The sequence below is a fragment of the Pipistrellus kuhlii genome, unplaced genomic scaffold (genome assembly GCF_014108245.1).
Source record: "Pipistrellus kuhlii isolate mPipKuh1 unplaced genomic scaffold, mPipKuh1.p scaffold_m20_p_16, whole genome shotgun sequence".
In the NCBI taxonomy this organism is placed as follows: Eukaryota; Metazoa; Chordata; class Mammalia; order Chiroptera; family Vespertilionidae; genus Pipistrellus; species Pipistrellus kuhlii.
In genome coordinates, this window is record NW_023425471.1 from 23,204,084 (window position 1) to 23,216,111 (window position 12,028).

General features: G+C 35.5%; 1 protein-coding gene across 1 annotated transcript in view; it reads left to right on the forward strand.

The window, feature by feature from the left end:
• Nucleotides 1-12,028, forward strand: part of HDX (highly divergent homeobox) — an 83,815-nt gene that overhangs the window by 20,067 nt on the left and 51,720 nt on the right. The window contains exon 3 of the mRNA XM_036439822.2: nt 10,133-10,186. Within this exon, the coding sequence (XP_036295715.1) occupies nt 10,133-10,186 (54 nt within the window). The remainder of the gene's footprint in view (nt 1-10,132; nt 10,187-12,028) is intronic.

Below are 12,028 nucleotides of genomic sequence, written 5' to 3' on the forward strand. Positions count from 1 at the left end.
AAGTTGGAACAGGCTGTATCATTTAGGGAAGGTTTTAAGGTTTTTTTGTGTGTGTGTGTGTGTGTTTTTCCTTTTCATACCCCTTGTCTACTGGGAGTTGCTACTTCTCTCAGGAAAAATGGCCATTTCAGTTTGGGGGCTTAGGACCATATACTCCTGGCTGCTGCTTGTCCACATCTCCCTGAAATGCTTTCCACCCCAGCTTTTCTTTAGACATCTTGAGTACATGTATCTTGCACCAAAGCTTTGGGTGAGTAAGTGCAAATAAAAAATTTTGTGCTCTGAGTTAAAAAACAAAAACAACAACAAAAAAACAAAATTGCGACTTTCTATCTGACTGGCTCAGATCTACCAGCTCCAGGCTCCATCTGGACCAGCCGCCCTGCTGCCTTTCATGGCTAGATGTCACATAAATCATGGGTATCGGCTCTGGTGCCCCAGACTGTGGACCTAGCAATCCCTCCTCAGTATTGGCCTGTTGGCCTGCCACCACTGGGAGCTGGGTCAGTTCCTGTTAATATCTCACCCTTTCTTCTGGTCTCCAGGTGTTTTCTGTCCTTCCTTGATGTAATTATCCTTCTCAGCTGGACCTCAGTTGGTAATTACAGGTGAATGTTCTCCAATTTTGTTGTATTTCCAGGTGCATGACAGATCTATCTGTCAACCTTTTTTGTTTTTTTCTCTCCTGGGCACTCCATTTTTTAACCTTTAAACTAGAATTGTGTGTTATGCACCACTATTACCATAATATAGAATCTAAATTTTACTATATGTTTACAATTACACTACCTCTTTGTGTTTTATATTACTTAACTTTATTTTACTTCTACTCAAATAACATTCTTTAGCATTTCTTGCAAGACAGACCTGCTGGTAATGATTTTCTCAGCTTCTGTTTGTCCCAGAAAGTATTTATTCTTTGTTTATTTCTGAATGACAGCTCTGCCATGTATAGAACTCTTTGTTGACAGTTATTGTCTTTCAATATTTTGAATTTGTCATCCCATTCTCCCTTGCCTGCAAAGTTTATGTGGAGAAATCCACCAATAATCTTATAATGATTCCCTTGTATTTAAGTTCTCTCTTTTCTCTCACTTCTCTTAAAAGTCTTTCCTTGTTTTTGAATTTTGACAAGTTATAATGTGTCTAATGTAGCCCTATTCAAGTTCATCCTATTTTGAATCTAGATGCCCATTTCTTTTCCCAAACTTGGGCCATTATTCATTTAAATATACTTTTTGTGTTTCTCTTTTTCTCTACTCCTTCTGGAATTTGCATAAATTTAATACTGTTTCTTTATTCATGTTTCATACTTCCTATAGGTTTTTATCACTTTTTCATTTTTTTTTTTCATTTTGCTCCTCTGACTTGGATATTTCAAATACCCTATCATCCAGATTATTTTTTTTTTTTCCCTGCATGGTCAAGCCTACTTTTGAAACTTTATTGAATTCTTCAATTTATTGTACTTATATTTTTCAACCTAGGATTTCTGGGGGTTTTGATAATTGCTATTTCCTTGTCAACCTTCTATTTGTTCATGCATTGTGGTTTTTTTTTAATTTTGTTTAGTTTTCTGTCTGTGTCTTCTTAATATTCACAAAATTTCCTTTAGATAATTATTCTGAATTTTTTTGTCTGACAATTCATAGATATCAATTTTTAGTACAAATTATTGAATCTTTGTTTGTTCTTTTTGTAATGTCCTATTTACCTGATTCCTCATTATTCTTGATTCCTTATGTTGGTATATGCACTTATGAATAATGGGTTCCTCTTACAGACTTTATAGGTCCACTTTGGCAGACAATTATTCACCAGTTAACCCAGATTGTGCTTCTGGTTGTATCTTCTGATGATGTCATTGTGCAGGCAGAACCTGCTTTTGTGTTCTATTTGGAAGCAAGTCTACTCTTCCAGTTCTGAGGAATGGGGATGGAGGAACATTTGGATAAGACTGCTGGCTTGGTTTCTAACCCAAGTGAGGCCTTAATATGGATTCTGGGGGTGCCTGGATTCTCTGATCAGATTAGCAGATGATTGGGACTGGATTATATATTCAGTAGCAGATGAGGGTCAGAATTAGTTTCCCTTTCCTGGCAATTCATCAGGATGGGACCAAGGACCTGTATTGATTATTGTTTGGGGACCTGAATCAGGCAAGAGTGTGTGAGGAATGAATCCCTTGATTAGTGAGGCACCCAGTTTTGCTCTGCAGGAAACCATGGACTATGCTGTTTGTTCCAGTGCCACTGTTTACAGTGCTGTTTATTGGGTTGTGCAGCTTCTTGTATGCTCTTAGTTAGATTCCCTGGTAAGAAAGACTGAAGGCTGTATTAAGTTATGAGCAAGGCTACTAATTACCGTGTTTCCTCGAAAATAAGACATCCTCCGAAAATAAGACCTACTTACAGGTTTCCTTCTGAGTGAAATATAAGGCATCCCCCTGAAAATAAGGCCCCCCTAGGCTAAACATGAGAGATTTGGTCCACTGAGTCTGAAAGAAATGGAGTCACAAGAAATTCACCAGGAAATTCAGGAATTGGATTGTTATGATGATGTTCCAGAAGATGATGACATGATTGTCATTGAATAAATGAGTAAATTCTTGATACTGTAGGATTCACAGTTTGTGTGTTTGTGTTGACAACTACAGTACTACCGTACCGTATACAGGTAATAAATTTCCTTTATTTTCATTTAACAATAAATGTGTACCGTATTCTTATTTATGGAAAAATAAGACATCCCCTGAAAATAAGACCTAGCGCATCTTTGGGAGCAAAAATTAATATAAGACACTGTCCTATTTTCGGGGAAACAGGGTAGATACCCTGCCTATGCACAGCAGGAGAGTCAGATTTAAAACCAGTAAAACTCTTTATTGTCTTAAATCAAACCAACTCATACCCCAGTTCCATGGCTGTACTAGCTTTTCTCTGAAAATGATTGGCTTTGTCTAATCTCACAGCTTAAGTGCTACTGAGCCACACATTTTTCAGTTATTTTTCTGCCAATCCTTCTGGTCAAGTGAAGCTGAAAGACACTATAAAGTGAGTGGGACAATATCTCAGTTTCCTTGCTTGGGCAGGAGAAAGAGGGGCTGCTTTAGGCTACTCTCAATTTCTCAAACAGGTTCTGTGGTCAGAAGGGGCTGGGGACCAACCTCAGGATTATCTATGAATTTATCATTCTGCTTTGACATGGCCCCGGAAGCCTCCATACCTGGTATTAGATTTGTTCTGGGGATGATCTGCTCTGCTCATCTGTCTATAGGTTTGAGCTCCACTCACTCAACTTCTAGGATAGTCACTGCCCTTAAGGTCAAGTGGGACTAGAAATCACTTTCTACATTGAGTGTAGCTATGACTGAGCACCTAGTTTGGCATGGGAAAACCCGGCTCTAGGATCAAAAAATTCTTCCTTTGTATAATAGATCTGAATCAAATATATCTGTACCATGTTGAGTTCCCTGGCTTGAAGGTATCCAAGTTGGTTCTAGGGATGAGCAAAGCTGCTGGATGAGATTATTATTGAGACATTACATGTATGTACACAGTCTGCCAAGATCTATGTACTAGCTGATGCAAACCTCTATTCCTTTCTCCATCACAATCAGATTCCCAGTGGCCAGACCCACAGATTCCCCTGAAGTCCCTCTGATGAAATATCAAAGCAGGGGCTCCCACAAAGCATCCCACAGTGCTGAGGGAGGCTGTTTATCCCCTCCAATTTATCTCTTTTTATTGGAGAAAACAGGGTTAGTAGAGATTTTTTTCTGTGGTACTGTTCTATCCTGGAGAAGAAGCAGTATGGTCAATGTGTAGCCACAGTTATTACCTTTCTAGTGCAGTCTGTTTTGGTCTCTGAGGTACAGGGGATACTTTATTTTTTAAATTCTTTATTGTTTAAAGTATTACTTGGTCTCCATTCCCCCCCCCCCCAGTATTGACATCTTTCCAGCCGCCCCACCCCCAAGCTAATGCCCTCACCTACAGGAGGTATTTTAGCCTCACCTTTGTGTTAAAGTATTTTCCCAGTAGTGTCGTGTTCTTGAATAGATGTTAGTTGTTCTTCACATGACATTCTCCTTTTACCTCTTCTCTCTGTTGTAAGGTACTAGTCATTGGATTTGAGTCCCATCTGAATAAACTGGGATAATGTCACCATTTAATACACTATAGTATTGAATACTATATTTGAATCCTGTTTTTTAATTCATTATTTTAATCTGTCTTTAATTTGGTAATTCAATCCAATTACCCTTAAAATAATAACTAATAGCAAAGGATTTACTATTGCCATTATATTTTGTTGTTTGTATGCCTTATGTTTTCATCCCTAATTTTCTCTATTACTACCTTATTTTCTGTTTGATTTAATTTAAATGCTTCTTTTGGTACAACAAAGAGACATGTGCAAAGAGAAGACATAGAACCATAATTTATGTTAAGAATACAAGTCCAAACCCAGGAAGAACTGTAGCTTAATAAGAGCAATAAATATTTTGCTGTTTAAGGAGCTGAACTCTGAATACACATGTCATAAGACATTTCATTTCAATTGAATAGTACATTTAGGACTTAAAGCTAACACTCAACAATTTATTTTCCTAAGTTAGTAAAGAATTTCTATATATACTCAAATGTATTTTTACATGAGTAGAATTAATATAGTTTACAATGTTAGGAAGAATAATTTTAGGAGATAAATATTTGTATTTATATACTCCTTAGGACTTTTGGATTAGAAAATAATCATTTACATATTAATTTATATTGTTTTACTTATATCTCTGCACTTTTTTAAAACAGCTAGCATTTTTAGAATCAGCATTGTGAAATCAGGTTTGTTATGTGATGTCTGAGTACTTTTTATCATTTATTTGAAACATCTTGTAATTCTAGGTTTTCTGATCTTAATTTTTTGTGATTTGGAAAAAAGTATAACTACTAAAATCATGTAGGAAAAAATCTCAATTAGCATTTTGGTTGTCAACTACAGGAAGTTTTCTGGGTAGTAAAATTTTCTAAACACTAGTTTCATATTACTTAATAGAAGAAAATGTCATGTGCTTAGAGGAAGTGTTAGACGCTTGGCCAAAAGTTGTTGATTGAAATTACCAATTGTAAGGCTTATTTACTTCTAAATGCTTTTCCAGAGTAGGTAGAGAGAAGAGGGGTGGTGGATATTTTAAAATAAGGCACTACATATTTTCTCCTTTGCTCCTGAGCACATTGTTTTCAACCTGAAGCACCTATTCCCCTCCTCCCACTACCTACTCCATGTAACGGAGCCTTGTATATTTATACTCTTGGCCTTTTGTTAAATTTCAGCAAGTGAAGCTAGTGAATAATGAAGGCTCAAGTGAATTCAACCAATCCATCAGCCTATAAATGTATTGATTGCCTACCACATGCCCAGCCATGCCCTCCGTGCACTATACCTCATAATTGAAAAAATCTAGGAAACACTGCTTATTAAAACAGAATGATTGATAGGTTTTAATGCTCAACTGATAACAAAACAACTGACAGAAAGCTAAAACATTGATTTATGAATCTCTTACTGCTGAACTTTGCTGAAAGACATAGTTATTGTCTGATTGTTTCAGTAAATCAAATTTCATTTAATGACGTATTACTAATATAGTTTGTTTTCCTAACATAAAATTTATTTCACATAAGAACTTTACTAACCTCCTAAATTTGCATTAAATATTTTAAATAGAATATCCAACATGTGTAGAATTGTCTTTATAATAGAACAAATTTTTGAAATCAAACAAATGCATTTTTGTCTATATCCCCTCTAACTCTATAAAAATAGTTAGACTAAACTGTTTTAAACATGATATCCTGCCCTTATAAGCTCATAGCTTAGCAGAAATATTATAGCAGAATTATATTTAGAGTCTAAATTTTATAAAAATAAATATAGTAAAATTTCTTTAAATTTTTTATATAATTTATCAAAGTAACTATATAGATGCCTTTCTTCGAATATGTAACAATATATAGTAATGATTATATATAACATATAATTAATATTCTAATATGTGGTATTTATGGTATCTATTGTACAATAAGTATAATTTTTCATGAGAAAGATAAGCATTGATAATTGGATTCACAAGCCTTAACTAGCCACATAATGTGATTTCCGTTTATATTAAAACAAGTGTATCTACTATTAGCCAAGAATAGTAGATTTCTGTTAGGCACTTCCTTGCATTTACATTCAATTTTATGATGTCCATAAAAAGACTACTTTAGTAATCAATAGACTGTCTAGTTTTATTCTATCTCATGCACAAGATTTTTCCTTAGAAATATGTTTTATATTTCTCTTCTCAGTTTCTACCTCCACTAATTTAGTTCCAAGCCTGGATTACCTACCTCTTGACTAAAATGGCTACTCCCACACCAGGAGCAGCCGCTAGCAGGCCCAGGGTGAGACTGAGTCTCTGCACCTATCAAATACCTGAGACAATCTAGACTCTGGCCTGACCCCACCAGCTGATGCAGGCCTTCTAATGTGTGTTCTAGAAAGAGCACAGGGAGCTGCATAGGTGGATGGCAAGAGGGGACATGACTGTGGACACCCCAGGGAGGCTGTCCTGATGGCTGAAAATACTGGAGCACAGCTGCTTTGAACATCCCTGATGGTGTCACCGACCTGGCATCACACATCAAAGACATTCACTGAGTGGCTTTGGGGTGCAAAGCTCTCTGCCAGGTTCCTCCAGGACACAGACCATGCCTTTATCCAAGACATTACCCTGAAATATCAGTTCAGACTATTCAACAGCCACTCAGAGGGCGGTCCATAGCCATTCAGCTGACCGGGATGAGCCATGCGCCCCCCCCCCCCCCCCCCCCCAGTGCATGAATCCATGCACTGAGCCTTTAGTTAGATATAAATGTACTTGGTATTCATGGCCTTCACAAGGTGACCCCTAACTCCCTTTTACTCATACTACTCTTTTCCCCCAGAGTGCTTTTTATTTCTGCTTATCAAAATTCTTCTCATCTTTTAAGATTTGGCTAAGATATCATTACTCAAGTTGATGCAATTTTTCCATATGTTAATTTTCTATAACACTTCATTTATTGTACCTCCCTTAAGACACTTATCATAAGCTTTCTTTGTATAAAGTCACTCATGTACCTGTCTTATTTTTCCTTCTCAGATCGTAGGTCTTGCCCTTCAGGAAGTTATGTTTTACCTATCTTAGTTTTATTTTATGTATAGAACCTAGTACAGAAGAGATGCCTGATAAATATTTGAACAGAATTCAAATAAGTTACCTTTGGAAGTTACCTTTGGAAGTTATCTATACTTATTGCAATAACGTTCAATTTGTCAAAAAGTTTTTGAAGTCCTTCACAATTGTTTTAAGGGCCTATGGGATTATTTAAAAAGCTTTCAGCTGTGACAAATCTTCATCATTTTAGGGAAAATTTGATTTTGGAAAGTAAAATTTATTCTTAGTCAGGTTTAGTGAATAATATAAATGTTCAATCTGGGCTGTTATATTTTCAGTTATTGAAAAAGAAATATGAAGCAATGATATAGAATCTCTGGATGAGTTATGAACAAAAAACTTCAAAAGGAGAGCTCCTTAAATGATTTCAATAATTACAATATCATTGTAATGACTTTATAACTTTCTAAGTTTTCTAGTTTGAAGCATACAGTACTCATTTGAATGTATGAGTTATAACATATTTGTCAACTGCATCTTGATTCTTTGTAGAATTTTGCAGTTTTCTAAACTAGGATGTTAAAAATATATTTGGAATTTAAATATTATTTAAACAAGAATCATATTTTCTTGCTATTTTGAAATATTGTATTTTATAGTTTCTAGTGAAGGAGAAACTTTGCCATCACTCTTGCACAAAAGAAAATTTCCCAAGTTGGATGGGAAACATATTTATACAGTACTTTGAATCAAAAAAGCTTACAAATTCAACTACTATCCCTGGGTGTTTTGAGTTTTACCAGAAATATACAGAACTTAAGAAGAGATTCAAAGCCAACAATAGAGGGCTATAAGACAAAAAAGTGAAAGCCATCTCTTCACAAATCTCATGGAATTTATAGCATTGGTATATTAATGTGGTCACAGAAGTTTTCAGTTTTATTCATTACATGCAATTGGCTTAAGCAAAAAAACACATTTTATATTATTAAAATGTATAGTGTCCATCTTTAAAGATACTACATTAACTGTTTTTATTATATGTACTATTTTATATGTAAGTTTTTAATAGTTACTGGGTCTCTTGTAATTCATTTGGTTTAACATATTTTCTCTAATGACATTATATAGTCAGTTTAAACATTATCCTAATAAATGGGAGTATGTAAAGAGATAGTCCATAATAGTTGGATATCTCTATTATTTCAAGAGTATATTATATGATTATTTTAGCAGCGTTACCTCCTTCATTGAGGTTAGCAATCAATTTAGCTTATAAACATTATATCATATGCCAATTATTGGTGCGAAGACAAGAAACTATATATTTTAAATAATATTTCCATAGAAGTTTTGTTATCACTCTCAGTTTACTATTTTAAAAATAAATTATCAAACTTCATGACCCTCAGTGATTCTAGTTAATTGGCATTTTACTGTAGTGGGATTTTAACTTGAGTAAATATATTTTAAAATTTTTCTTGAAAATATTATTTGGAGTTTACATCAGTGTAGCCTATCCTTATCATATTGGTGTATTTTGAACTCAAAGTAAAATGGTAAGTATAATAACTAAGGATAGTAATTCTATCTAATAAAAGAGTAATATTAAAATTGACGGTCACTCCAGCACACAAGATGGCCGCCCCTATGTGATCAAATATGGCTGCCCCCATGTGGACACAAGATGCTGCCACAAATAGCTGGCAGGGGAGGGCAATTGTAGGCGATCAGGCCAGCAAGGGAGGGCAGTTAGGGGTGACTGGGCCAGCAGAGGAGGGCAGCTGAGGAGACCAGGCCAGCAGTGTAGGACAGTTGGGGGGGACCTAGGCCTGCAGGGTGGGAATTTGGGTGGGGGATCAGGCCTTCAGGGGAGGGAAGTTGGGAAAAACCAGGCCAGCAGAAGAGGGCTGTTATAGGCAATCGGGCTGGCTGTTGGTCAGTTAGGTTTCTATCAGGCTGGCAGGGGAGTAATTAGGGGCAATCAGGCAGGCAGGTAGGTGAGTAGTTGGAAGCCAGCAGTCCTGGATTGTGAGAGGGGTCCCCTATTAAAGAGGGTTCAGGCTGGGCTGAGGGACACACACAAAATTTGTGCACTGGGCCTCTAATAATTTAAATAATTGACAATATTACTTAACTATTTACATTGACTAATCATCACTTCTTATTAGTAGGCATAATAGTAATTCATAGGCTATGTCTGAATATAATTCATCAAACACAATAAATGCTTCATTGAATACCATTTTCCCACCACTTAGCAATATTGATTTGCCTTATCAGTTTCTCAAGAGGTATGCATTTGAGAAGGAAGGAGAGGGCAAGTGAGAATTTGAAGTACTTCAAAACTTTGTCTATCCCCAGGAAAAAAGTGTGATAAAGTACAGGCTAAAGAGGCATAGTTCATAGAATCAGCTTGGTCTCTATAACAATCCCCCCAAATCCAACTGGAGTAGTATCTACTTGTGTGGCAATGCTGACATAGTAAGCTGCTGCTAGGTATTTATTTGTCTTAGCAGTTTCTGCTTTAAAATAAACTTAAATTTATGTAGGACGAATAAATCTTGAGACCTAATATACAACATGACTACAGTTAATAATTTAATTATTGTAACTCATCTCACAGAACACTGCAATTTTATTATAAAAATGTTATTGTCCATAGATTTCCAGGCCTTAACAATGTCCCATAATGTGTCTTAAATTTTCAGGGGAACTTTGCACCACTTCTAAAATTTCCCCACCAAAGAAGGCCCTTTAAGTCTGTTGCATTCAGTAAGAAAACAGAATTGTCTAGGTGGAGAATATGCTCTGAATGAAAACTTGTCTTGAAGTCTTATATGAATTTTTTTGTGTGTGTGTTGATCACCTTTCCAAGTCGGAGTAATGCCTACCTTACTGAGATTCCATTTGTTGTTTCCACAGATTTCAGGAAATCTAACTGTGCCTTGGATTACAGGGTGTTCTAGAAAAAGAGCAGTAAGTAATCTTTCATTTAAAGGAATAAATGTGTTTTCTCCTATGGTGTTAGTAGGAATGTCACTGAGAAAACTATAATAATATTTGTAAAGTTGGCAAAACTGAACCTCAATAAGACTGCATTATCTCAAAGATCATATTTTGTGATCATATTATTTATACATGCTACAAAGGTAACAAATAAAATGCAGTAATCAGCACACTAAATAATCCTTGAGAAGGTTTTTGCAGTTTTAAAAAGCATTCAGAGATAATTAGTACAACATCATACTTTTTTACAGTACTTCTAATGAACCCAGTTAATTTGATTATATGATTGAATTATGATTGATATAAACATCTCAGTCAACATTAAATAATCTATATTAGTAGTAGTACACTTTGGTATTTACCAGTGATGAATAACTAATATTTTAACAATTTTGTTTTTATGATATAACTTTTGTGATGTTTATAATATGAATATAACAGAACTACATTGAAGTTGTGTTTTCTCATCAAAGCCTGCTCAGTTGGTCTGTAGAGGACAATAAATCTGCATTTAACAAGTACATCAGGAAATTTTGGTGTAACTAGTCCATACATGGGAAATTATTAAAATATTTTAATATACAAGAGACATGAATAGACTTTTAGAAAGATAACTCAAGTTATTGAATGTTAGATAGGTTTGGATATAATAAAATGGAAGCCAGGACAGTAGTACTGGACAGGATTATATAGACTCCTTTTTATTCCTGCACGAAATAGAACTATATACCATGCAAGTTATACAGGAGGCCACCAAAGTAGAATTTGAAGGATGGAAAGAAAGCAACTGGTTAGGGACTCAAAGATTTGGAGGAACTACATGGTATTTTGTCCCCACAAAATGGCAGAAAGTTACACAAGCTATACATCTCATGATCCCTAACAACTGCATAAAAAATAAAATATCTAGAAATAAATTTTACCAAAGTGGTAAAAGACCAGTACTCAGAAAATTATATGACTCTGAAGAAAGAAACTGAAGAAGCTACAAATAAATAGAACATATACCTTGCTTATTGGTAGGAAGTGAAATCATTAATTAAAATATCCATACTTCCCAAAACAATTTGTAGATTCCACTCAATTCTCATCAAAATACCATTGACATTTTTTACAGAAATAGAACAAATAATTTTTAAAAATGTCTGGAATCACAAAAGGCCATGAAGAGCCACAACAATCTTAAGAAAGAAGAACAAACTTGGAAGTATTAGGCTACCAAATATCAAACTATAGTACAAGACTATAACACTCAAAACAGCAATGGACTGGAATAAAAACTGACACATGGATCAATGGAACAGAATAGAAAGCCCAGAAATAAACCTACACCTAGATGCTCAATTAATATATGAGAAAGTAGGTAAGAATATATAATGGTGTATATACAGTCTATTCAATAAATTGTGTGGGCAAACTGAGCAGATATATCCAAAAATGAAACTAGACCATTTTATTACACCATATACCAAAATAAACTCAAAACGGATTAAAGATGTTAAGACTCAAAACCATAAAACTCCTAGAAGAAAGCATAAGCAGTAAAATATCTAAAACTAGAGGCCCAGTGCATGAAATTTGTGCATGGGGGTCCCTCAGCCCCACCTGCACCCTCTCCAACCTGGGACCCCTCAGAGGATGTCTGACTGCCAGTTTAAGCCCAATTCTGCAATCCAAGACCCCTGGCTGCTAACCATTCAACAGTCTGCCTTCTTATTGCCCCTAACTGATCCCCTGCCTGCCTGATTGCCCCTAACCACCTCTGCCTGCCTGCCTGGTCACCCCTAAAAGCCCTTTCCTGCTGACCTGGTC